Below are 27,885 nucleotides of genomic sequence, written 5' to 3' on the forward strand. Positions count from 1 at the left end.
TATATATATATAAACTCATCCCGTTTAGTTGGTCTAAGGCCCCTCATCTCAGCCAAGCCAGATTACCCTGCTCTGTTACTGACGAGGGGCAAGTACCCCGAAACAGCTGTGCAGATGGGTGCTCTTTCCTTCTGAAGAGAGAGTTCTGGCTTGGCATTAATCCCGATTAGCTTTTTATATACCGTAACTGGAGCTAAGCTGATACCAGGGAACATCGCCTGAAAAGGTGATGTAATGAGCTGATTTGCATATTCCCCAATATATATATATATATATATATATATATATATATATACACATATACATATATATATATATATATATATATATATATATATATATATGTATTTATTTTATTTTTTTCATGGGTCCCTGTACAAGTAACAATAGTGTGCAGCTTGGTAGAAGAGAAAGTTGTTTTATCATAAAAAGGCTGTAGTTCCACAGTTTTCGGTTATGTACCCTCTACAGGTAAAACACACAGAACCCACTTGCTTCACCTGTACAATCTGCGTGACGGAAAAAAAACGATTTTCCAAACATCGTCAATTTTCTTTAAAACTACGCCATTTTACTCCTTAGCACACTGCCTCTATGAATACAGGACTGAAACAGAGACACAGAATCAATCAAATTAAACATCTGTTTCTTTTACAGGGGTACTCCAGAGAGGGAAAAAAAAGTTTTCAAATCAACTGGTGCCAGAAAGTTGTACAGACTTGTAAATTACTTCCATGTAAAAATTTTAATCCTTCCAGTACTTATCAGCTGCTGTATGCTCCAGAGGAAGTTGTGTAGTTCTTTCCTGTCTGACCACAGTGCTCTCTGCTGACACCTCTGTCCATTTCAGGAACTGTCCAGAGTAGGAGCAAATCCCCATAGCAAACCTATCCTGCTCTGGACAGTTCCTGACACGGACAGAGGTGGCAGCAGAGAGCACTGCTCCATTACCATATTAGTTTATATAAAACCCCTTTAAACTTCTGACATATAAGGCAGTGTTTTCCAAGCAAGGTGCCTCCAGCTGTTGCAAAACTACAACTCCCAGGATGCCCGGACAGCCAACGGCTGTCCGGGCATGCTGGGAGTTGTAGTTTTGCAACAGCTGGGGCCACCTTGCATAGGAAACACCGATATAAGGTAATCATACCTAGGTCATCGTCCAGCGATGCGCTCCATAAACTCAGAGATGATACTCTCTTCCTCCTCCCACAAGAGTCACTGCTGTTCAGAGTCTGTATATACAACGTCTTCTCGCTGTTCTTCGCACTCGGAGGGATGTTAAGTTTCCCGGGCAGGCCGTATATTCCATATGTCGCCCATATACAAACCAGAGCAATATAGCTGCGCTGCGTCATGGTTTTTCCATTTATTAAGTATTAGATATCATCATATCAGTGAAGAAAAGACATCCCTCCCCTGCTGGGAAAAATCAGATCAATACATTTGAAAACTTTTTATCCACAGAAAATGTTTTCTTCACTTTGGGAGGTCAGTGACTAAAATATTTACAGAATGCTTCTAATGTAATGTTTTCCTTAAATGGGCACTGTCATTAAAACTAATTTTTGCTATTGCACTCCTTATGGTAAATAAAAATTCTTTATAATGTACTTTGTTTTAAAAAAAATGAAGTTTTCTATGTTTTATTTGTGTTTAAAAAAGCTGCCACTAGGTGTCTCCCTACTTGTCCAGAGCACATTTCCTCCATCTTTTGCACAGGCTTTGGACTCCTGCTGGCCTGGCTGAAGTCCAAAATCAGGAAATGCTGAAGGGTGTGTGCAGCCTTAGCCAATCATAGCTCATCTCACACACTGAACTGCTGTGGGCTGTGTGTAGCAAAGTGAGGGAGGAAGTTCTCCCCTGTATGGCTTCAGATGATGTCACGCCTGCTGGGGAACGCCCCTTCCCAGTCTGTGAATCTGACTGAGACTGAGCAGAAAATACAGAGCAATATTAAGGTAGAAAACTAACAAATAATAAAAATAAAACAGGGGGTGGTTTATCATGATGGGGGCAGTGAACTGGGGGGATTATAAAATTTAACAAGATCATGAGAGGTTCTCTTAAATTTTTTTTATTGATGTTCTATCCTCCAAATAGGACGTCAATATTAGGGTGCATTCACACCACGTTTTGTACATATGGGTGCCGGATCCGTCTGGGGGTGGGGCAAACCGGGCGCTCCCGTACCCCGGCCAGATCAGCCCGTGACTCCATTTATTTTAATGATCCAACCGAAGTCAAACGGTGACTCCGGTCGGCTCAGTTTTGACCCGTATGCGGTTATGGACCGGACCTAAAACCGTAGTATGTACAAAACGTATGTACAAAACGTGGTGTGAATGCAGCCTTAGATCTGTTGGGTGCCGAAACCCAGCACTCACACCAATCAGCTTTTTGTCAGGCCCCCCCCCCCCTATACACAATGAACAGAGCCGGAAGGGGACAGCTTTGTACAGCTGGAGATACACTGTTCGGAAAACACAGCTCTATGAGAAACAAAGTCACTGACAACCTAGATTTAAACTGTGTTTTGTGCCTGACCAAATGTCACGGTGCAGCCCTCGCTTCAGCAGAAATAATTATTCCTATTTAGACATTTATAGGATCTTTTTATTTGCTTTTAGGCTTTACAACAGCAGCTCCCACAGTCCAAATATAAGCGAGCACCAAGATATGTAAGTCAACATGACATGCTGTGCGATATTATAGGAAGACACAGGAGCAATCTATAGAACCAAAAAAGAAAAAAGCATTGTCCATCCCCTAAATTGCTTCAGGATGGTTGGGAGAAGTTGCTCTTTAAGGGGTATCCTGTAGCTCAATCCTCTTTAGGAGACGGTCCTGGCACTTGCTGATTTCTAAACCTCCTTTAAAGGGGTACTCCGCTGCTCAGCATTTGGAACAAACTGTTCCGAACACGGGAGCCGGCGCCGGGAGCTCATGACGTCTTACCCCCGCCCCCTCAATGCAAGTCTATGGGAAGGGACGTGACAGCTTTAAAGGAGGTTTAGAAATCAGCAAGTGCCAGGACCGTCTCCTAAAGAGGATTGAGCTACAGGATAGGTTCATCACCAGTAAAGAGGTCTCTCAGCAATGGCAGCAGGCAGGTGTCAGCGCTCATTGAGGCGGAGGCTTTTGGAGGCATCTGGTGTTAGGAAGGGCAGCAAGGAAACATCTTCTCTCCAAGAAAAACATCAAAGATGGTGACATTCTGCGGGAAGTACAGGGACTGGAGGTAGAGTTATTTTCTCAGATAAAGCGCGTTCATCTTATTTGGAACATCCGAAAGGATCATTGTCCAAAGAAGAAAAGTTGACGCTACCATGAGTCCTATGTCATGCCAACGGTAGAGCCTCGTGAGAACATCTATGTGGCCAATCTTCATCCAAGGAAGTTGGATAACTCACAATTTTGCCTAAGGACACAGCCATGAATAAAGAATGGGATCTAAGGGCAACTCCTCCCAATGATCCAGGACTTATTTGGTGATGGACATTGCTTTATCCAGTATGATGGAGATCAAGTCCCAAGGGAATAGTGATAACTAAATGGTCCAGTGAACAAAACATTGAAATTGTGGGTCCATTGCCAGGAGACTCCCCTGATCTCTATCCCATTGAGAACCTGTGGTCAGTCCTCAAAAAGTAGGTGAACAAACACAAAATGTGATAAACACTGCACACAGATTAGACAAGAATTTATTGTCACCAGTCAGAATTTGGCCCAGAAAACTGATATCAACACGACCAGGTGAACTGCAGAAGTGAAGTCTTTGAAAAAAATGGTTCACCACAGTAAATGTTAAAGGGGTTATCCAGGAAAAACTTTTTTTTATATATCAACTGGCTCCAGAAAGTTAAACAGATTTGTAAAGTACTTCTATTAAAAAATCTTAATCCTTTCAGTACTTATGAGCTGCTGAAGCTGAGTTGTTCTTTTCTGTCTAAGTACTCTCTGATGACACCTGTTTTGGGAACTGTCCAGAGTAGAAGCAAATCCCCATAGCAAACCTCTTCTACTCTGTGCAGTTCCTGAGACAAGCAGAGATGTCAGCAGAGAGCACTGTTGCCAGACAGAAAAGAACAACTCAACTTCAGCAGCTGATAATTATTGGAAGGATTCATATTTTTTTAATAGAAGTAATTTCCAAATCTGTTCAACTTTCTGGAGCCAGTTGATATAAAAAAAAAAAAAAAGTCTTTAAAGCGTACCTGTCATGGTGCAAAAAAAAAAGAAAAAAAGTGATATGTTACTCAGGACCCAATCCTGATCATGTGCATATAATGTTTATGTGTCTCGGACCTATATATCCAGAGATATAAGCATTTATCTGCTGGTGAGTTACTTTTTCATTGTGGAGGCTGGAGGGGGCGTGTCAGTCTGTCTCCCTCACAGGAGCAAGCCTGGGCAGTCAGCCAATCAGTACTCTCTACTCTGTAACCCTTTCCTCTCTGGTTTTATGCTGTGTCATGTGTCAGAGGAAAATACTTGGAGCTTGCCTGCAGTAATCAGAAGACATTATGGTGAATTCATAACAGGATAAAATGTATAAATATAAGAACAGATCTTTATAAAATTAGTGCAAGGATCTTTTAGATAAAAGTACAGCATTTTTATGAATACATGTTCTATCTCTTTTATCTTCTCCTAGTAAAGCTGGATGCTAATCAGCATAGCTGTCACTATGTGTGTCATTCATCTTTCACAGACTCCTGAATGTCTGATCAACTTCTTTGTCATTCAGGAGTTCGAGAAAGCTTTGACTATTTCAGCATGCTGGGAGTTGTAGTTTAGTAACAACTGAAGCTGCAATGTTTGTAAATAACTGTGTAAGAGCAGTGTTGCCTCCAGCTGTTGTAAAACTACAGCTCCCAGCATGTCCACACATCCTTTATCTGTAGTTTTGCATACACAATAGAAATCTCCTATACTGGATACCGGTATGCTTTACGGCCGGTATCCAGTATGCTGTAAAATCTAGACTAGTCTGTCTGGCTAAAAGACAGGCGACCCCTAGTGGTGGCTATTTTGAGCTTGAATTTCAGGTGAAAATGTACATTTTTTTAACAGGTGTATATTGTGAAATGTCATATTATAATGAGTCCTGCAATATATGAAAAGTTTTTAACAATGACAGTGCCTCTTTAAGTCTTTGTATAAACTATGTATTTGTCATTAAAAGTTTAAAAATGACATAATGCTTCAGCAACCATAGAAACATCACCAGTGCCGACATATGTGTAGTGTGAACTTGCCCTATCATAGACTTCTGCAGACGCTACATAAATACATATGCAGTGAGCTCCCACATGTGGCAGCATCAGACAAACTTACTTTATAATCTTAAAGGTTTCTCCAAGTATTAAAAAAAATAAAATTAACTACCAGCTTGAAGTGACATAAACAAGCAAAAAAATAAAATAAAATAATAACAATAATTTGGCCTAAAAAAATGCTGCTTCCCTCTGTGTCCTCTGCAGGTCCTGTGGCGATGACATCATGCACACTGTTCAATGCCACACAGACATGAGATTACTGAGACTAATGATTGGCTACAGTGTCAGGTGAACAATGTATGTGATGTCATCGCGGCACTTTTGGCGGAGGACACTGAAATGAACTTGACAGATTTAGGAGTGAATAACACTTTTTTACCTCATGCCATCCTGTATTGGTTGCTAATACTACTACTCCCCATACTCCTCCTATCCCTACTACAACTACCCCTACTACTCTCCCTACTACTACTACTACTCCCATTTTCTACTACTGCCACTACAAGTACCCCTATTAATCTCTGTACTACTACTGCCCCTTTCCCTACTACTATACCCATTACTCTCCCTACTACTACTCTCTACCCTACTACTCTCCCTACTAATTCTACTATAATTCCCCCTGCTACAACTACCCCTACTCTTCTTTCTACTACAGCTACTCTCACTACCACTACTACTCTCCCTACTACTACTACTCCCATTTCCTACGACTGCCACTACAAGTACCCCTATTAATCTCTGTACTACTACTGCCCCTTTCCCTACTACTATACCCATTACTCTCCCTACTACTACTCTCTACCCTACTACTCTCCCTACTAATTCTACTATAATTCCCCCTGCTACAACTACCCCTACTCTTCTTTCTACTACAGCTACTCTCACTACCACTACTACTCTCCCTACTACTACTACTCCCATTTCCTACGACTGCCACTACAAGTACCCCTATTAATCTCTGTACTACTACTGCCCCTTTCCCTACTACTCTCACTACCACTACTACTACTCCCACTACCCCTACTACTACTAATCCCTCTATTACTACTACTTCTGCTACCCCTACTTAGGGTTGCCACCATTAAAAAAATATCGGCCATGCTAATTTGTATAATTTAATTATATATATGCGTGACATCACAGGATACACATATGCAGGGGAAATGTTGTCCAATTCTGACCCCTATAACTTTTTTATTTCTCCTTATACGGGACCTGTATGAGGGCTCATTTTTTTCACCCCAATCTGTAGTTTTTAACAGTTCCATTTTTGTTTTGATGGGACTTTTTGATCGCTTTTTTTTTAATTAAATTCGGGAGTTGCAGTTAGTTACTAACTACAACTCCCAGCATGCCCTGATACAGCCTGTGGCTCAGCAGCTGCCGAAAACAAAAACTCCCAGCATGTCGGACTATATAGTAGTATATAGTATAAGTCAGTGTTTCCCAACCAGGGGTGCCTCCAGCTGTTGCAAAACTACAACTCCCAGCATGCCCGGACAGCCATCGGCTGTCCGGGCATGCTGGGAGTTGTAGTTTTGAAACAGCTGGAGGCGCTCTGGTTGGGAAACACTGATATAGGTTACGGTGCAACATTCTGGGAGTTGGAAGATTGGTTGGATAAATACCGGCCATTGCATTGACGGTATTTTATATATATAAATACCAGCAGGGTGGCCAAAATACCGGCTGTGCCTTTAAGATACCCCCACTACTCAACACACTCCCATACTACTACTACTCTCCCTACTACTGTTACTTCCACTCCTATTACTCCTTTTTCCCTTTAAATCCATGGCTGCAGGTAAAAATAAAAAAATAAAAAAACTCAGAAAACTGCCAATTTTCCCCTTTTCTACATTTGACCCTATTTGGCTCATAGAACATCACGTGACGCGTTAGCTCTATATATGGAAGTACATAGGAGCACATAGGAGATGAGCACCGTCCACTTTTGATGACGTAATCTCATTCTAACCCGCGCACATCCGAATTATCCTTACATTCCCGCTAACAACGTCATCCGATAACGTCTATAGGAGACACAATAACGCTATACGTTACTTCTAGAGCAAGATAAAGAAAAGATGACATCTTACCCTCACTAAATATGGCCGACGAGTCATTTCCGGCTTCTGGTTTTCGTTCGACTTCCGATTCTAGGGCAAGTGTGGAGGGGGCGGGGCCTGGCAGTTGACCGGCACCGGGTGGTGGCTGAGCGGTGACGGGAGATGATGGGCTGGAGGCTGCGATGCTGCGGACATCATGCTGCTGCTCTGGCCGGGATACGGGGTGCGCTCAGCGGCCACGGAGGAGGCTGGGGCCGGGCGGCCGGAGGAGGAAGAGCAGAGGCGGGGAAGGTGAGGGGGAAGGTCACGGTGTCACTGGCGGATACCATGCTGCACTCCCATTCATAGTGAGCGTGCTGCTGTATAGGGCTGTGTGCCCTGTCACTGACCGCACTGCTGGGTTTCCCAACCAGTGTGCCTCCAGCTGTTGAAAAACTACAACTCCCAGCATGCCCGGACAGCCAACGGCTGTCTGGGCATGCTGGGAGTTGTAGTTTTGCAACAGCTGGAGGCACACTGGTTGGGAAACACTGCGTGTACTCTATCGTGTCATGTTTATGTGGCCCTACCAGATATTTCCAGTGTTCCCTGACAGGTTATGCTGGGAGTTGTAGTTCTGCAACAGTTGCACAGCCACAGGTTGGGAGTGTCTGTCTTCAGCTGTTGCAAAACCACAAATTTTAGTTTTGCAAAGGCTGGAGGCACATTTACGGGGAAACACTGGCATGGGGTATATGGTTACTTGTTCTCCATAGTTCGGGGCATGCTGGGAGTTGTAGTTTTGTAACAGCTGGAGTTCCACAGTTTGGAGACCACTGGACTCTAGGGGTATATGGTTACTTGTTCTCCACAGTTCAGGGCTTTGTGGGAGTTGTAGTTCTGCAACAGCTGGAGGCCCCCTGTTTGTAGATCCTCGGTGTAGGTCTCGGCCTCATACAGTGCTCTTCCTTGTGCACATAGTCCAGTGACATAGTCTCCTGTGGATCCTGGAGCTGCTCATGTTGTCCCTGATCCTATCATTATAAAGTGATTCCTGTACAGTAGTGACCAGAGAGGCGACTGTCTCCTCATCAGCTCTGTCCTAGAGTCTTTATAACATTTATACTGTTATTACCCTGTATATTATGTTCCAGAGTGTCCTGCTGAACCTCCTGTTACTGCTGTCACCTTCCCTCCTGCCTCACCTCCTATCACCCTGCTTCCTACTGTCACTGCTGTCACCTCACCTCCCGCCACCCTCACCTCCCGCCACCCTCACCTCCCGCCACCCTCACCTCCCGCCACCCTCACCTCCTGCCTCCCGCCACCCTCACCTCCTGCCTCCCGCCACCCTCACCTCCTGCCTCCCGCCACCCTCACCTCCTGCCTCCCGCCACCCTCACCTCCTGCCTCCCGCCACCCTCACCTCCTGCCTCCCGCCACCCTCACCTCCTGCCTCCCGCCACCCTCACCTCCTGCCTCCCGCCACCCTCACCTCCTGCCTCCCGCCACCCTCACCTCCTGCCTCCCGCCACCCTCACCTCCTGCCTCCCGCCACCCTCACCTCCTGCCTCCCGCCACCCTCACCTCCTGCCTCCCGCCACCCTCACCTCCTGCCTCCCGCCACCCTCACCTCCTGCCTCCCGCCACCCTCACCTCCTGCCTCCCGCCACCCTCACCTCCTGCCTCCCGCCACCCTCACCTCCTGCCTCCCGCCACCCTCACCTCCTGCCTCCCGCCACCCTCACCTCCTGCCTCCCGCCACCCTCACCTCCTGCCTCCCGCCACCCTCACCTCCTGCCTCCCGCCACCCTCACCTCCTGCCTCCCGCCACCCTCACCTCCTGCCTCCCGCCACCCTCACCTCCTGCCTCCCGCCACCCTCACCTCCTGCCTCCCGCCACCCTCACCTCCTGCCTCCCGCCACCCTCACCTCCCGCCACCCTCACCTCCTGCCTCCCGCCACCCTCACCTCCTGCCTCCCTGCCTCCTGCCTCCCTGCCTCCTGCCACCCTGCCTCCTGCCACCCTCCCTCCTGCCTCCTGTCACCCTCCCTCCTGCCTCACCTCCTATCACCCTGCTTCCTACTGTCACTGCTGTCACCTCACCTCCCGCCTCCCTCACCTCCCGCCTCCCTCACCTCCCGCCTCCCTCACCTCCCGCCTCCCTCACCTCCCGCCACCCTCACCTCCCGCCACCCTCACCTCCCGCCACCCTCACCTCCTACCTCCTGCCTCCCGCCACCCTCACCTCCTGCCTCCCGCCACCCTCACCTCCTGCCTCCCGCCACCCTCACCTCCTGCCACCCTGCCTCCTGCCATCCTGCCTCCTGTCACCCTCCCTCCTGCCTTGCCTCCTATCACCCTGCTTCCTACTGTCACTTCTGTCACCCTGCCTCACCTCCTGTCACACTGCCTCATTGCTTGTCACCTCCTGTCACCCTCCCTCCTGCCTCACCTCCTGTCACCCTCCCTCCTGCCTCACCTCCTGTCACCCTGCCACCCTCCCTCCTGCCACCCTCCCTCCTGCCACCCTCCCTCCTGCCATCCTCCCTCCTGCCATCCTCCCTCCTGTCACCCTCCACCCTCCCTCCTGCCACCCTCCCTCCTGCCACCCTCCCTCCCGCCACCCTCGCCTCCCGCCACCCTCGCCTCCCGCCACCCTCGCCTCCCGCCACCCTCCGCCTCCCGTCGCCTCCCCTCCGCCTCCCGTCGCCTCCCGTCACCCTCCGCCTCCCGTCGCCTCCCCTCACCCTCCGCCTCCCGTCGCCTCCCCTCACCCTCCGCCTCCCGTCGCCTCCCCTCACCCTCCGCCTCCCGTCGCCTCCCCTCACCCTCCGCCTCCCGTCGCCTCCCCTCACCCTCCGCCTCCCGTCGCCTCCCCTCACCCTCCGCCTCCCGTCGCCTCCCGTCGCCTCCCGTCACCCTCCGCCTCCCGTCGCCTCCCGTCACCCTCCGCCTCCCGTCGCCTCCCGTCACCCTCCGCCTCCCGTCACCCTCCGCCTCCCGTCACCCTCCGCCTCCCGTCACCCTCCCCCTCCCGTCACCCTCCGCCTCCCGTCACCCTCCGCCTCCCGTCACCCTCCGCCTCCCGTCACCCTCTGCCTCCCGTCGCCTCCCGTCACCCTCCGCCTCCCGTCGCCTCCCGTCACCCTCCGTCACCCTCCGCCTCCCGTCACCCTCCGCCTCCCGTCGCCTCCCGTCACCCTCCGCCTCCCGTCGCCTCCCGTCACCCTCCGCCTCCCGTCGCCTCCCGTCACCCTCCGCCTCCCGTCACCCTCCGCCTCCCGTCGCCTCCCGTCACCCTCCGCCTCCCTTCGCCTCCCGTCACCCTCCGCCTCCCGTCGCCTCCCGTCACCCTCCGCCTCCCGTCGCCTCCCGTCACCCTCCGCCTCCCGTCGCCTCCCGTCACCCTCCGCCTCCCGTCGCCTCCCGTCACCCTCCGCCTCCCGTCGCCTCCCGTCACCCTCCGCCTCCCGTCGCCTCCCGTCACCCTCCGCCTCCCGTCGCCTCCCGTCACCCTCCGCCTCCCGTCGCCTCCCGTCACCCTCCGCCTCCCGTCGCCTCCCGTCGCCTCCCGTCACCCTCCGCCTCCCGTCGCCTCCCGTCACCCTCCGCCTCCCGTCGCCTCCCGTCACCCTCCGCCTCCCGTCGCCTCCCGTCACCCTCCGCCTCCCGTCGCCTCCCGTCACCCTCCGCCTCCCGTCGCCTCCCGTCACCCTCCGCCTCCCGTCGCCTCCCGTCACCCTCCGCCTCCCGTCGCCTCCCGTCACCCTCCGCCTCCCGTCGCCTCCCGTCACCCTCCGCCTCCCGTCGCCTCCCGTCACCCTCCGCCTCCCGTCGCCTCCCGTCACCCTCCGCCTCCCGTCGCCTCCCGTCACCCTCCGCCTCCCGTCGCCTCCCGTCACCCTCCGCCTCCCGTCGCCTCCCGTCACCCTCCGCCTCCCGTCGCCTCCCGTCACCCTCCGCCTCCCGTCGCCTCCCGTCACCCTCCGCCTCCCGTCGCCTCCCGTCACCCTCCGCCTCCCGTCGCCTCCCGTCACCCTCCGCCTCCCGTCGCCTCCCGTCACCCTCCGCCTCCCGTCGCCTCCCGTCACCCTCCGCCTCCCGTCGCCTCCCGTCACCCTCCGCCTCCCGTCGCCTCCCGTCACCCTCCGCCTCCCGTCGCCTCCCGTCACCCTCCGCCTCCCGTCGCCTCCCGTCACCCTCCGCCTCCCGTCGCCTCCCGTCACCCTCCGCCTCCCGTCGCCTCCCGTCACCCTCCGCCTCCCGTCGCCTCCCGTCACCCTCCGCCTCCCGTCGCCTCCCGTCACCCTCCGCCTCCCGTCGCCCTCCGCCTCCCGTCGCCTCCCGTCACCCTCCGCCTCCCGTCACCCTCCGCCTCCCGTCGCCTCCCGTCACCCTCCGCCTCCCGTCGCCTCCCGTCACCCTCCGCCTCCCGTCGCCTCCCGTCACCCTCCGCCTCCCGTCGCCTCCCGTCGCCTCCCGTCACCCTCCGCCTCCCGTCGCCTCCCGTCACCCTCCGCCTCCCGTCGCCTCCCGTCACCCTCCGCCTCCCGTCGCCTCCCGTCACCCTCCGCCTCCCGTCGCCTCCCGTCACCCTCCGCCTCCCGTCGCCTCCCGTCACCCTCCGCCTCCCGTCGCCTCCGCCTCCCGTCGCCTCCCGTCGCCTCCGCCTCCCGTCGCCTCCGCCTCCCGTCGCCTCCCGTCGCCTCCCGCCTCCCGTCGCCTCCCGCCTCCCGTCGCCTCCCGCCTCCCGTCGCCTCCCGCCTCCCGCCGCCTCCCGTCGCCTCCCGCCTCCCGCCGCCTCCCGTCGCCTCCCGCCTCCCGTCGCCTCCCGCCTCCCGCCGCCTCCCGTCGCCTCCCGCCTCCCGTCGCCTCCCGTCACCCTCCGCCTCCCGTCACCCTCCGCCTCCCGTCACCCTCCGCCTCCCGTCGCCTCCCGTCACCCTCCGCCTCCCGTCGCCTCCCGTCACCCTCCGCCTCCCGTCGCCTCCCGTCACCCTCCGCCTCCCGTCGCCTCCCGTCACCCTCCGCCTCCCGTCGCCTCCCGTCACCCTCCGCCTCCCTCCGCCTCCCGTCGCCTCCCGTCACCCTCCGCCTCCCGTCACCCTCCGCCTCCCGTCACCCTCCGCCTCCCGTCACCCTCCGCCTCCCGTCACCCTCCGCCTCCCGTCACCCTCCGCCTCCCGTCACCCTCCGCCTCCCGTCACCCTCCGCCTCCCGTCACCCTCCGCCTCCCGTCACCCTCCGCCTCCCGTCACCCTCCGCCTCCCGTCACCCTCCGCCTCCCGTCACCCTCCGCCTCCCGTCACCCTCCGCCTCCCGTCACCCTCCGCCTCCCGTCACCCTCCGCCTCCCGTCACCCTCCGCCTCCCGTCACCCTCCCTCCTGCCTCGCCTCCTATCACCCTGCTTCCTACTGTCACTTCTGTCACCCTGCCTCACCTCCTGCCACCCTCCCTCCTGCCACCCTCCCTCCTGCCACCCTCCCTCCTGCCACCCTCCCTCCTGCCACCCTCCCTCCTGCCACCCTCCCTCCTGCCACCCTCCCTCCTGCCACCCTCACCTCCTGCCACTTTCCCTTCTGCCTCACCTCCTGCCACTTTCCCTTCTGCCACACCTCCTGTCACTGCTGTCACCCTCCCTCCTGCTGCACCTCCGGTCACCCTGATTCCTACTGCACCCCCTGTCACTGCTGTCACCCTCCCTCCTGCTGCACCTCCTGTCACCCTGCCTCACCTCCTGTCACCCTCCCTCCTGCCTCACCTCCTGTCACTGCTGACACCCTCTTTGCAAAAAGTGTTAAGCAAAAAAAAAAACTTTTAGAAATATAAGCCCCCTTTCTAATCAAAATTAAAATCCCCCCCTTTTCCAATTGTCCAAATTAAAATAGATCCAAAGTATCAAATTATCCTCATCACCTCAGTCCTAGAGTCGGTGCTGGTTATAGTCATACATTACTGTTCTTACCCTGTATACTATGTTCCAGAGTGTATTTAACTACAGTTAACCCCTGTATGCCCATGCCATAGTACCTAGTACTGTCCTGAGGACTTTATTTTTATTACTTGGCATAAACAGGTTAGTGTTTATTCTACGGAAATTCTACATGCATCAGCCTACAACGTAATTGGTGCTTAATGTCCGCGTGGACATTACATGTCGTCCCATTGACTGTTCATTTTTTTTCCACTTCGGAAGTTGTTACAGAAATTCCAACGTGCCGACTGTGTAGCGGAATCCTGGTGCAAAACTACTACTCCCAGCATGCCCAGACAGCCTTTGGCTGTCTGGGCATGCTGGGGGTAGTAGTTTTGCAATGATGGGAGGTTGCCGTAAGCGGGTCCTTCTTGTGGAAACTCCGAGTGGACATTCCGCAGTGTTGTAACGTTCCCTTACCATTTTACTAGATGTGCAAAAATAGTGAAAAATCATGTTTAAACCACCACAAAATTTGCGCTGTTTCTTTAAAAGTGAATTTGTGAAGCCGTGCTCTATAGGACTTTTGAGCATGCCATTGACTTCCATGGGTCCACTTAAAATCTGCAAATCTACCACTATTGCCAATTTACCTATACCCAATGAAGTCAATGGTATGAAATGGTTACATGTGAACCTAGCCATACGCAGTTTACGAAGCTCCCATTGACATTCCGCAGTAAATCCGATACGCGTGTCTAGATACAGTTGTGGTCATGGTTTGAAGGAGCAAAATAGTTAACCTACCTTACACTGATAAGAATGAAAAGGAATAACGTACTCACCGACCTGATGACTGGAGGCCCATCACGGAAGACCTAGAACGTAATAAGACATAGCAAGCAGTTGAAGTGTGCCCAAAAACCGCAGACATGGGCACGCCTATGGAGGGCAAAGAGACAAAGTGTACGATACAACTCTATTTTAGTTGAGAATCACAAGACAAGAATATGGAATACATTTGCCATCTCGAAAGATGGATCTGGGATATAACGGTCAAAGCAAGCAGAATTCCATCCGGAAGGAGTGACATGAAATGCTAGTTGGTTCATGACCTGGGATTTTTGCTAATATGCAGACAAGTTTTATGAACTGTGAAGTGGTTAGAGCTAGAGCTGGGCGGTATGAGCAAAAACATGTATCGCAGTATTTTTGTAAGTGATGGCGGTTCCACAGTATTTAACGGTATTCCCCTCCCCACCCCATATGACCTGGGCGCCACTTCTCTCCCAACACCCACCCCCCCCCCCAATTAATTATCAGCTGCGCTGCCCCAACAACATGTCATCTGCAAACGCTCCTCTGCTCGTCCTCCTATGAGTTGCGGGCCGTCGGCGATAGAGATCTGTACTGTACTTCAAATAACGTTTCCCGGGCTGCAAAAATATACAAAATAAACTTTAATTCACCTGCCTACGTTCCCCCATTGCTCTGGTACCGTCTTCACTGTCCTGTCCTGCAATCCTCTTGCTGTTTCCTTGGGATGGGAAAGTCACATAGCCGCCAGCCTATCATCAGCCGGGACGGGACATCGCTGCGGCCGTTCATAGGCTGAGCGCACTGTCATGTATGAAGCCGGCCTGCTCCTTACATGACAGTGGGCTCAGCCTATCAGAGGCCGAGGCGGGACATCGCTGCGGCCGGTGATAGGCTGACGGCTTTGTGATGTTCCCATCCCCAGGAGGTAGGTGAGCAGGCCGGCGGCCCGCAGCTCATAGGAGGAGGAGCAGAGGAGCGCTTGCGGGTGACATGTGGGGACAGCGCAGCTGATAATTCATTGGGGGTGGAAGAAAAGCAGAACAGCGCTCGCGGGTCACACATGATTAGTTCCCCGATGTGGGGACAGCGCGCTGAGCAGTGCAGTGGTCAGCTGATCGAATAACCACGGGCTGCTATTTGCCCCAAATGTTAACCTGACAGCAAAGTAGTATTTCCCTAACCACTTTACGCCATTGCCAAAGGTCTTGTCTAATGGGAAGCAATTTGATCGCGTCTGTTATGTCCACTTTTGAAAGCCAAGTGTTGCTACCCAGCTGCAAAATGACCTGGATGGCCTGATCGATGGAGGCATATTTCATTGGATGGTGTCAGTGCATTGATGCTAGGGACCAGGAGGAATAAGGAGCATTCGTAAATGAACTGTGGTAATGCGACAAGGCCAGTATGAAAACCTTTGCAGAACCCCAATACTAACCATCTCACCCAGTCGGGATCAGGGTGACTGTCGAGTACCTGCACCAAAACCTGCGCTTGTACCACATCTAGTCATTCCTGGGGTCCCTTCTGGATACAGATGGTGCTGGGGTGCGCTCTAAAACAGTTGAAACAAACAAAGGAGGCGACAATTGCTATACGTACAGGTGGCGAGATTGAAATTGTTGCATATCTGAGTCTTACCGAGATATTGGGCCGAGCCGGTCTACTGTGGCAGTGCCATTTTGACCAGAAGTGACGGGAGTAGCAGGGGTTTGCTGGTGTTGGGTTCAGACTGGTCATTCACTTGGGAGCACCATGCAGAGGTATGTGAAATGGAATTGCACAAGCTGCACGATGGGGCTTTCAAACACGTGAAATGCTTAATAAACAATTCAGCGTCTATCGTGCCCCAGGTGGTGGTGTAATAATGCGTGTAAGCGGCGGCTGCCTTTGCAGCGAATGACTTATGATAGTTGTAAAAGGCTGTCCTGACCCGATGCAGCTGCATGATACCAGTGCATGAAAGATAAATGGGCCGGAAACCGGCGCTTACTGCTGCTAAATCTTAAAGGGGTATTCCAGGCCAAAACTTTTTTTTATATATCAACTGGCTCCGGAAAGTTAAACAGATTTGTAAATTACTTCTATTAAAAAATCTTAATCCTTCCAATAGTTATTAGCTTCTGAAGTTGAGTTGTTGTTTTCTGTCTAACTGTTCTCTGATGACTCACATCCCGGGAGCTGTGCAGTTCCTATGGGGATATTTTCCCATCATGCAAGGGATATTCTCCCATCATGCACAGCTCCTGGGACGTGACATCATCATTGAGCAGTTAGACAGAAAACTTCAGAAGCTAATAACTATTGGAAGGATTAAGATTTTTTTTAATAGAAGTAATTTACAAATCTGTTTAACTTTCCGGAGCCAGTTGATATATGTAAAAAATTTTTTGCCTGGAATACCCCTTTAATCCTGGAAGGGTACAGTAAACTCTGCTTCTCACCTCCGGGGGACATATGTGCTAACACGGTGCTCTAAGAACAGGAGACCCTGCCAACTCTCCATACGCACCCTACCTATGTGGGAGGGGAGTTTATATACCCCACGCCACTCCCACAAGCACAGCCTTGCAGGCTTAAAGGGGTTATCCAGGAAAAAACTTTTTTTTATATATCAACTGGCTCCAGAAAGTTAAACAGATTTGTAAATTACTTCTATTAAAAAAAATCTTAATCCTTTCAGTACTTATGAGCTGCTGAAGTTGAGTTGTTCTTTTCTGTCTAAGTGCTCTCTGATGACACGTGTCTCGGGAACTGTCCAGAGTAGAAGCAAATCCCCATAGCAAACCTCTTCTACTCTGTGCAGTTCCCGAGACAAGCAGAGATGTCAGCAGAGAGCACTGTTGCCAGACAGAAAACAACAACTCCACTTTAGTAGCTGATAATTATTGGAAGGATTAAGACTTTTTTAATAGAAGTAATGTACAAATCTGTTTAACTTTCTGGAGCCAGTTGATCTAAAAAAAAAAAAAAAAAAAAAAATTTTTTTTTTCCCTGGAATACCCCTTTAACACTTACCAGCTTGTATAAGAGATCTGAAGTGTCCTTGACTAAGGGCATTCTATCGACTCTAACCTTATAATCTATAGGAGGGGCCGAGCTGTAGTCTCTAATACAATCTTAAGAATCCTTATTGATCGTCCACATGTATAATGATTTATAGACACTTTACTTTGTATCATTCTGAATAATCAATCACGTGATCGTTCAGGAGTCCTAGACTAGAGTTTACATAAGTGAAATTGTTTATTGTGTTCACTGATACTTTATTTTGCTATATTATCACTTTATATTGTGTTATCATCACTTCATATTGCGGTATTAAATTATCACTTTATATTGCATTTATATAATAATGCAATATAAGGTGGTGATATAATATCACATTATATGGCATTATTACATTATCCCTTTATATTGTATTATTATATTATCACATTATATTGTGTTATTATATTATCACATTATATTGTGTTATTATATTATCCCTTTATATTGTATTATTATATTATCACTTAATATAATACAATATAAAGCGATACTATAATAACACAATATAATGTAATATTATAATACAATATATAGGGATAACATAAGGCAATATAAAGGAATAATTTTATAACGCCATATTAAGTGATAATGTACCTCCCAGAATGCAAAGGATAAGAGCAAATACTGTGTAGACCAGTGTTTCCCAACCATGGTGCCCTCAGGGGTTGCAAAACTACAACTCTCAGCATGACCGGACAGCCTTTGGCTGTCCGGGCATGCTGGGAGTTGTAGTTTTGCATCAGTTGGAGGCACCCTGGTTGGGAAACACTGGTCTACACAGTATTTGCTCTTATCCTTTGCATTCTGGGAAGCGCAGTATTCACACTACATACTGTATAGTCATGTGATAGCTTTATCCCACTGCTCAACTAAGCCGTAAACCGGTAAGGGATTATCTGGCAGTAAGCTCACGGACTGTTTTATTAAGGCCTTGTTCACATCTGCATTGGAGGCTCGGTTCAGGGCCAGAAAACTGACCCGAATGGATCATTGCACGATAGACACCGATGGTTCCCATTGACTTTAAAGGGGTCTGTCTGGTTTCCGTTTATTTGCAGGATCTGACCAAAAAAATTACCATTTGCAGCTTTTTTTTATGTCCACTCAGGTCCTGCTAACTAAACTGGTTCTGCGATGGACTGGCCAAACATGTGACCAGACCTAAACCCTATTGGGCAAACAGTGTTCAGTCATTGGTGGAGTGTCTAGGTATTCACCTTTTTGGCAGAGAGAATGGTAACGGCCATTTTATTCATGCATTTCCGGGAGGAGCAAAAGAGGAAAGGTTTGTGATGGACACGTGACACTCATGCTGCCATTTTTCTTCTCTTGCAGTTACATTGCTCCCTTTTGAAGCCAATGTTGTTAAGGAACTCTGTGAGCACTCTGTTGTGGTAAGTGTAAGGCAAATCACTCCTTGTGTCTTATTCTTAGCAAACTCCATGTTTCGTCTAGTTTAATTTGTGCGTACACATTGTGATATGTGATTAAAATTTTGTGTGTACCTCTGGTCCCCTGTTACTTCTGTTATTCTGTGCATGTTTTGTGACATGTCGTCATCCTTCGTCCCCATCCTGGACCGTCAACACAGGACCAATCATATGAAGGGAGGAAGGTGGTGGTTTTACAGTTCATTAGATAAGGCAGCAAGGAGCCCCTGTTCAGAGCCTGAACGAGGCTCCTGGCTGCCTTATCTAATGAGCCATAAAGCTAATGATCTGTAAAACCAGCCCCCTTCCCCATCACACACAGACACACACACCCTCCCCTTGTTTCATATGTCTGGTTCTGTGCTGTCATTTTGGGACAGAGGCGGAGGTCATTGCTCAGTCCCCGTGAGGATGAAACACCATACACAGTTTTTTCTTGTCGCCAGGCAACCCCTTTAAAGTAAAATTTCTATAAGAATAAATACATACATGCGCAACATACAGCCAACAATGTCACACTGAATCTTTAAAAAATCTTTCCAGGCCTTTAATATTGATGTTCCCTGCTTAGGAAGGGCCATGAAGAGTAGATCGGTTCTGACTCTCGGCATCCCCCACGATCAGCTGATTGCAGGGGCACTCCTTTAGATCCGAGGCATCTTATTTGCTAGACACAGCATTGGATGTTTTATGTTGTCTATCGTTGGCTCTGCAGAGAGTTGTAGTTAAGTCCTATTCAGGTGAATGAGACTGAGCTGTAGTACCGTGTCTAGTAACCATTGAATCAGTCCCATCAGTTTCCTGATCGGAGAATTTGGACCCCCACTGACTTGATTTTGATGGTCTATAATAAGAATAGTTTATCAGAGTTAAAGGCTGAAAAAGCCATTTTAGAGTTTAGCAAAGACTTCTAAACAGAACACTGCCTTTGGCTTACTGAAAATGGGGAGAGACCCAGCATAGAGACATGGCAGCAGGATTGGTGATATCTTTTGCTTTCTACCGCTCCGACACCATTACCACGTGAAACAGAACGCCAGCGCCCCATTGTGTTACGTCATCTGTTTGCATAGGAAGGTGATGTAATCCTTTGACAGGATATGATGGAGCTAGATGAGGACATCCCATGTATCTCTTTATAATTTTCTATATTTCTTCTGTAGCAGGCCGCAGTCCAGGCTTCTTCATTCATCTCGTGTAGTGTGCTGCCACAGTAAGACCAACAGCGAGGCCAAATATAAAGACCCGTTCAAGCTCGGGAGCAGTGATCTAAAGAATCTCTATGAGGACATCAAGAAGGTGATTTATGGTGTGGGACGTCTGATGTGGTGATGGCTTGTAAAATAGGAGGGTGTGCTGTGACTACTGGGCAGGTGAAGATGGCTATGGGGATTAATCTGAGAGATAAAGGTGACTGCTGTTACTAATGGGGTCAAGGTGGCTGCTGTGACTACCGGGGAGGTGAAGGTGGCTGCTGTGACTCCCGGGGAGGTGAAGGTGGCTGCTGTGACTCCCGGGGAGGTGAAGGGGGCTGCTGTGACTCCCGGGGAGGTGAAGGGGGCTGCTGTGACTCCCGGGGAGGTGAAGGGGGCTGCTGTGACTCCCGGGGAGGTGAAGGTGGCTGCTGTGACTACCGGGGAGGTGAAGGTGGCTGCTGTGACTCCCGGGGAGGTGAAGGTGGCTGCTGTGACTCCCGGGGAGGTGAAGGTGGCTGCTGTGACTCCCGGGGAGGTGAAGGTGGCTGCTGTGACTACCGGGGAGGTGAAGGTGGCTGCTGTGACTACCAGGGAGGTGAAGGTGGCTGCTGTGACTCCCGGGGAGGTGAAGGTGGCTGCTGTGACTAGTGGTGGGGCTTGCTGTGTCTACAAGGGGGTGGTCTACTATTGATAGTGACTCCTGATGAAACGGTTTGTTCTGAACATTTTCAGTGAGGAAAAATGTAAAAAAATAAAACAAAACTTTATATAGTCGTTTTATAGGATTATTACTGTTTTAAACCCATTTGACTTGACCTCTGTTCCTTTGGTTGTAATCTCAGGAGCTGTTCATGGCGACACAGGAGCTGAGGGAAATGTGCGAATATTATTTCGATGGGAAGGGAAAAGCATTGAGGCCGATGCTGGTGGTGTTAATGGCGCGAGCTTGTAACATCCACTATAACAACTGCCGGTAAGTACAGCCCACAACAACACCACCACCATCTTTCTTATCAGCTGCATTGTGCTCCAGTTTATTATTTTCCTATCACCTATTGTGCATTGTGTGATGTCGTCCTTTGTATACCGCCACAGGGAAGTGCAACCCCAGCAGCGCTCTATCGCAGTCATTGCTGAAATGATCCACACGGCCAGTCTGGTGCACGATGACGTCATCGATGGGTCTGATGCACGGAGGGGAAAGAAGACTGTCAATCAGATATGGGGTGAAAGGCAGGTAAGTGGGTGGTTATGTCTATACAGTGGTCCCTCAACATACAATGGTAATTCGTTCCAAACGACCCATCGTTTGTCGAATCCATCGTATGTTGAGGGATCCGTGCAATGTAAAGTATAGGAAGCTGTACTCACCTGTCCCAGTCGCTCCGGACCAGGTCCTCACCGCTCCCGCTGCTGTTCCAGGGGCTCCCGATGCTGTCCCGCTGCTCCGGTGTCTTCTTCGCGATCCTCCGGTGTCTTGCGCATCTTCTGCAGGGTCCGGGCCTCGCTTTCTGGTGACGTTATTACGCTGCTGCGCCGGCGCGGCGTGCGTAGTGACATAATAACGACACCGGAAAGCGAGGCCCGGACCCTGGAGAAGATGCGCAAGACACCGGAGGATCGCGAAGTGGACCCGGAGCAGCGGGAATAGGTAGGCGAACCTGCTGGGGCACATTACACTGCTATCCGATAGCAGCTTAAGCATTTTGCGCTGTCGTATAGCAGTTAATGCGATGGCCCCAACATAAAAAAGAATCGTATGTCGATGCTGACATCGACATGCGATGGCCTCTGAGAGGCCATCGTATGTCGATTTTATCATATGTCGGGGCCATCGTAGGTCGGGGGGTTACTGTATTGGTATTCTTATCTCAGAGTTTCCCAACCAGGGTGCCTCCAGCTGTTGCAAAACTACAACTCGGGCATGCTGGGAGTTGTAGTTTTGCAACAGTTGGTGGCATACTGGTTGGGAAACACTGTCCTATGTAGTAGTTTCAGCCATTCCCTAAAGGTGAAACTGATTGTACACAGTGTATGATTGTAACCAGTCAATATCCTGCAGTAATTTATGGATTGTATTGGATGGGGCAGGACCACACATACGCAAATTTATGTCTAAACTCTTTCACTGCTGGTTGTTTTTTAGGCTGTCCTGGCAGGTGATTACATATTGTCTGCGGCCTCCGTAGCCCTGGCCCGAATTGGAAACGCCACTGTCATTTCTGTTTTATCTCAGGTCATTGAAGATTTAGTACGTGGTTAGTAAAAAAAAAAATACATACATTCTATTTTTGTTTGCAGCATTGAAATCTGGTCTTTTTTTAATCAATAGTGGAGGAGAGGATGCTGTGACTGGTGGGGAATTAGAGGAGGCCTGCTCTCAACACTAGAGGGCGGTCTGTCTAGAGGGAAGCAGGGAAGCTGTTTTAACTTACAGGAGAACTCCGGAATAGGAAAATTGCCCGTCATACTCCCGGCAGTAAAAAAATATAGATACATACCTTCCTTCGCTCCCCCGGGGCCTCCGGTAACCCTCTCCGGTGTCCGCCGCGATCCTCTTCCTGGTTGCCTGTGGTCGGTGAGTCATACTGCGCTCAGGCAATCACCGGCTGCAGCAAAGTCCCGACTCGGCCGGCGTTAGGCTGAGCGGCAGTGTGAAAACTCTTTAGGACACACAATTCTTCACTACACCAGCACCTGTTGCCGGGGCCGAAAACGTCACCCTGCCGCTCAGCCTATCGCCGGCCGAGTCGGGACTTCGCTGCGGCTGTTGATTGGCTGAGTGCAGTATGATTCTCCGACCACCGGCAACCAGGAAGAGGCAGGAGCGGGTTACCGGAGGAGCGAAGGAAGGTATGTATCTCTTAATTTTTTTACTGCCAAGTGTATGACTGCCAATTTTCTTTATTCCAGAGTTCTCCTTTAAAGGGGTGCTCCACCATTCTGAACATTTTATTCAGAACGCTCGGAGCCGTAGGCCGTGATCATGACATCATGGCCACGCCCCCTCATGCCATCACGCCTCACCCCCTCCATTAATTTCTATGGAAGGCAGCTGTCACGCCCTTTCCAATAGACATGAATGGGGTGGGGGATGCATGACGCCACGACCACCGCTACCGGAACACAGCATTTGTTTAGAACGCCAGATGCTGCAGGAGATTGCAGGGGGGGGGGGGGGGGGGGAGAGAGAGACATCCAAAGGATATGGGATAAGATTTCTAGCAGCGGAGTACCCCTTTAAAGGGAATTGTCAGCTACTGGTTCCAGTCAGCTCATTTTCCCACCGTATTCAGTTTTTGAACCGGAGTTAAAAAAAAAAGGCCGAGCAGACCACAGTTTTTAGTCTAGTTAAAAAACCCGGATCGAGTCACCTTGTTGAAATGAATGGGATACAGCAAGAGGTGGTTCTGAAATTCCATAACGTGGTGTGGTGTGAATGAACCCTAAAACCACATTTTACCTCTTGATTGTCCAGTGGAGGGTTTTCGGGATGCACCCACGACAGCCCCTCGTCCAGCAGTGCATAAAGCCATAGCATAATTCTCTCATTGGAATATCAATGTGTAAGCATTAAATATAAGATATTTGGCTGTGCATTAATATTGGTTATCTCGTGTTATTTAGGTGAATTTCTCCAGTTGGGCTCCAAAGAGAATGAAAATGAACGATTCGCTCACTACCTCGAAAAGACGTTTAAGAAAACTGCGAGCCTGATAGCCAACAGCTGTAAAGCAGTATGTACGTTCCGCATTTTCTTATAGCTAAATGCAACACTTTGAGCTCTCGTTATTGTAAAGTCACTAGGTGGAAAACAGGATTATTTTACAACACTGGGGAAGATGTATAACACACCTTTTATGTATATACTAGTGCAGTGTTTAGCAAGTGTGCTGCATGGCTTCAGTTAGCGAGCATTCACACCACGTTTTGTGCCTCCGAGGCAAGGATCCGCATGACGCATCCGTGCTGGACCACATTCAATCCATTGACTCGATTGTAGTCACCTAGTGACTCCGTTCAGTAATTTTCCAACAGTATCCAACTTTTGGCCTGAACTAAAAGCCGCTGTCTGCTTTGGTTTTAATTCTGGGCCAAAAGACTGATCCATTCGGAAGATGACCCAAACATTGGGGTCATTGGATTAACCTGTTAAGGACGTTCAGGTACGCCCTTGTGTCATGGTACTTAAAGCGCAACTGTCATGAGGTTTGGGGCATATAACCTAACCACAGTGTGTGTATGGTGTGTAAAATATGCCTCCAGCCTTACTTGTATCCCTCTTATTACGGCTTTTATTAGCTCAAAAAACACTTTTATATGCAGCCACTGACAGTGGGATGGGTGTGGCCAGGGGTTCGCTATGCCCTGTGGCCGTCACGCCTATCCCCCGTACACCAGTGCTGGGACCGCTGTGTGATTGACACACAGATCCCAGCGCATGCGCCCCTTATCTTCCTTATGTGAGCGCCGACATTTCTTTACAGAGCCCGAGCGCTCACTACAACTGTCTGACGCCTCTGTGCACACGGACAGTGCTCGTCCTTCTCCTCTTCTCCCCATGCAGGAGAGGCACTGGACTCTTCTGCATTCATTAGAGGCAGAGAGCGCTCACTCTCTGCCTCCACTATTGCCTGGGTGCACGGAGTTGTCAGACAGAGCGCCCGCTCTGTAATGTCGGTCAGCGCTCACATATGATAAGATAAGGAGCCCATGCCCTGGGACCTGTGTGTCAATCACAGAGCTGTCCCAGCGCTGGTGTACGTGGAATAGGCGTGGTGGCCGCGGGGCATAGCGAACCCCTGGCCACGCCCATCGGACTGTCAGTGGCTGCATATAAAAGTGTTTTTTGAGCTAATAAAAGCCGTAATAAGAGGGATACAAGTAAGGCTGGAGACATATTTTACACACCATACACACACTGTGGTTACGTTATAGTCCCCAAACCTCATGACAGTTGCGCTTTAAGGACTGAGGGCGTACCTGTATGCGAGCTGGGCACGCTTCATACCTGGTGGGTCCCGGTTGCTATCAGCAGCCAAGAGCAACGGTTAATGCCAGACATCGCTGATCAGGCCAATGCTCGACATTAACCTTTTAGACACTGAGATCAAAGTTGATTGCGGCATCTAAATGTGGGTGTTGACGGTGGGAGTTAGCTCAGCGGAGCTGATCGGGTCATCTGCGATAAAATCGCAGGTCTCTATCAGCTGCGTGGACCGCGGGAGGGCCCTTACCTGCCTCCTCACTGTCAGATCGGTGCTCTGAAGCTCTGGCCAGCGATGGCAGGTCAAAGCAGCAGAGCACCGATAACACTGATCAATGATGAGCTAAAGCTCAGCATTGAACAGTGTATGCAATCATAAGATTGCATGTTATGGCCTCCTATAGGGAGTAAAAAGAGTTTTTTTGGTATCGCCGAGTGCATAAATGTCCGAGCTATTTAAAAATAAGGTTAGTTAAACCACACGGTCGATGGTGTACACATAAGAAAATATCAAAGTCCAAAATTGCACATTTTTGGTCACTTCATATACCATAACAAAATTAATAAGAAGTGATCAAAAAGTCCCATGATAACAAAAATGGTACCAATAAAAACTAAAGATCACGGCACAAAAAAATTAGCCCTCCTATCACCCCGTATGTGTAAAAATAGAAAAGTTATAGGGGTCAGAAGAGGACATTTTTAAGTATACTATTTTTGGTGCTTGTAGTTTGTATATATTTTTTTTAAGTAGTAAAATAAAACCTACATGAATTGGGTGTCCTTGTAACCGTATGGACCTACACAATAAAGATAAGGTGTAATTTTTACCAAAAGGTGCACTGCGTAGAAACGAAAGCCCACAAAACTTACAAAAAAAAAACAAGCCACTATATGGATCTGTAGGTACAAAATGGAATGCATTATGAGTTTTAGAAGAGGAGGAGAAAAAAAAGTAAAGTGCAAAAATGAAAATTGGCCTGGTCCTTAAGGGGTTAAATGGGGTCCGGCATGGTGGTTATAAGCGTCTCCTGCTGGATTCATGCCATGGAGGCACAAAGCGTGGTGTGAATGCACTCTTATTATAGAGGATCTTTGGCCTCTACTGACATGTCTGATTTACTATTTGTATTAACCCTAAATTAACAATACTAGAGTTGGGCGAACTTAAAGTAAATTGGCTCGTAGCGAACCTCGCAGCGCGGCTGTTGATTACTTTAGTCTGCATAAATTAGTTCAGCTTTCCAAGGGCTCCAGTTGCCTGGAAAAGGTGGATACGAACCTAGGAGACCTAAGACTGTCATCCCGGAATTTTCCAGCCAACCAGAGCCCTTGGAAAGCTGAACTAATTTATGTAGACTAAAGTAATCAACAGCCGAGCTGCGAGGTTCGCTACAAGCCAATTTACTGTAAGTTCGCTCAACTCTAAACAATACTAGAGCTTATCCTCTTAGAAGTCTGCATTGTGCCCCCATTCCTCTTATTTCCAGGAGGAATAGCAGAGGGACATTACAATGCAGAGTTTTGAGAACAGATGCTCAGTTTTTTTTATTTCTTTTTTATTGGGAATACATAGACTTCTAACAGGTCCTCTGCCTAGCCACAAAAGGGATGGTCCATTCTCCTGTGAACATACTGATCTGTCTACATAATATGTATCCAATAGAGCAGAATTTTCCCAACCAGGATGCCTCCAGCTGTTGCCAAACTACAACTCCCAGCATGCCCGGACAGCCTTTGGCTGTCCGGGCATGCTGGGAGTTGTAGTTCTGCAACAGCTGGAGCCACTCTGGTTGGGAAATGCTGCAATAGAGACTCAATTTGTGACAGAAAAACAGAAAATTTATTTTTATTATTATTAATAATAATAATTATAAATCAATACAAATACAGCAATGCCACATGGCACAATTTTACAGATGATGGCGATATCCGACTGATCATATCACATAATATATATAATTAAATAAAATAAAAATAGAACGAAAATAAAGGGGAGAGGAAGGGGGGGGGGGGGGGAACACAACATAGAGGAATGGCAAAGTTCCTCTTAAGTGATTACAGGTCTGACAGTATAGTAAAGTATCATAGAGTCAAAGCTTCAATTTGTCATGGATTCAAGTTCAAGTGGACCCTGTCTGATAGCTAGTAGAAAACGCATGATTTTCTCTAAATGAGTTCCAGGCTGACCAAACCTTATTAAAGGGGTACTCCGCCCCTAGACATCTTATCCCCTATCCATAGGGAATAAGATGTCAGATCGCCTGCCGTGGGTCCACCGCTGGGTACCCCCGGGATCTACCATGCAGCACCCACCTTTAGCAGCTTCCGGAATCGATGGAGGTCCTCAGGCTGTGTCCATCACGACTACGAGGACGGAGCATAGTGACTTCACGGCTCCGCCCCCGTGCGACGTCACGCTCCGCCCCCTCAATGCAAGTCTATTGGAGGGGTATGACAGCTGTGACGCCCCCTCCTATAGGCTTGCATTGAGGGGGGCGGAGCGTGACGTCACACAGGGCGGAGACGTGACGTCACTATGCTCCGTCCCCGTGATCGCCAGTAATCAGACCCGGAGTGAGCACGCTCCGGGGACTGATTCAAACAGGGTGCGGTGTGGAAGATCACGGGGCTCCCCAGCGGCGGGACCCCTGCGATCAGGCATCTTATCCCCTATCCTTTGGATAGGGGATAAGATTTCTAAGCGCCGGAGTACCCCTTTAAAAGTATCCACCGTGTCTTTATCTATAGATACCATTTCCTCCATTCTACGGATACGATTAAGCGTCTCCACAAACTCCAGTCTAGAGGGTGTAACAGAACAATTCCAATGTCTCGGGATGACCACCCTTGCAGCACTTAAAAAGTGTCGTAATAGTCACTTTTTTGCCTCCGAGATTTAAAAAAAGCCGCCAATTTAACGTGACTAGCAGCCAAATGTCTATGGGGGCCACAAGCCCCCTGATGAAAATTGGGTCTCAATTGGGCACAGATCATTAGCTGCACATGAGGATTGATCGCCACTTTTGTGCCACTGTTTAAGAATTAATGCTAGGCGGAGGACCAGTCAGAAGATTGAGGAATAGAAAGATATTACCTTTTAGTAATATATTTGCCCTATCACCTGTCGGTATTAGTCAGTGTGAGTAGTAG

The 27,885-nt window shown here is 49.7% G+C and overlaps 2 protein-coding genes across 6 annotated transcripts in view; one reads left to right on the forward strand and one right to left on the reverse strand.

Moving 5' to 3' along the window:
- Window positions 1-7,523, reverse strand: part of LOC130273099 (protein adenylyltransferase SelO-like) — a 66,692-nt gene extending 59,169 nt beyond the window's left edge. For 2 of the 3 annotated variants that reach the window (XR_008843870.1, XM_056519350.1), the window contains exons 1-2: window positions 7,385-7,523; window positions 1,151-1,419 (exon numbers count right to left, since the gene is read on the reverse strand). Coding sequence is in view for 2 of the 3 variants with exons in the window: in XM_056519350.1 (XP_056375325.1) it covers window positions 1,151-1,358 (208 nt within the window). In the remaining variant the exon portion in view is untranslated. The other variant, XM_056519351.1, reaches the window with a different exon arrangement.
- Window positions 7,331-27,885, forward strand: part of PDSS1 (decaprenyl diphosphate synthase subunit 1) — a 29,252-nt gene continuing 8,697 nt past the window's right edge. The window contains exons 1-7 of one of the 3 annotated variants that reach the window (XM_056519353.1): window positions 7,331-7,449; window positions 18,455-18,513; window positions 19,713-19,848; window positions 20,588-20,718; window positions 20,841-20,982; window positions 21,892-22,003; window positions 23,373-23,482. In XM_056519353.1, the coding sequence (XP_056375328.1) occupies window positions 7,396-7,449; window positions 18,455-18,513; window positions 19,713-19,848; window positions 20,588-20,718; window positions 20,841-20,982; window positions 21,892-22,003; window positions 23,373-23,482 (744 nt within the window). In that variant the 5' untranslated portion in view covers window positions 7,331-7,395. Of the gene's footprint in view, window positions 7,646-18,216; window positions 18,356-18,454; window positions 18,514-19,712; window positions 19,849-20,587; window positions 20,719-20,840; window positions 20,983-21,891; window positions 22,004-23,372; window positions 23,483-27,885 lie in introns of those variants that run through there. The other 2 variants (XM_056519352.1, XM_056519355.1) reach the window with 2 other exon arrangements.

The sequence above is a fragment of the Hyla sarda genome, chromosome 5 (assembly GCF_029499605.1).
Source record: "Hyla sarda isolate aHylSar1 chromosome 5, aHylSar1.hap1, whole genome shotgun sequence".
Lineage (NCBI taxonomy): Eukaryota > Metazoa > Chordata > Amphibia > Anura > Hylidae > Hyla > Hyla sarda.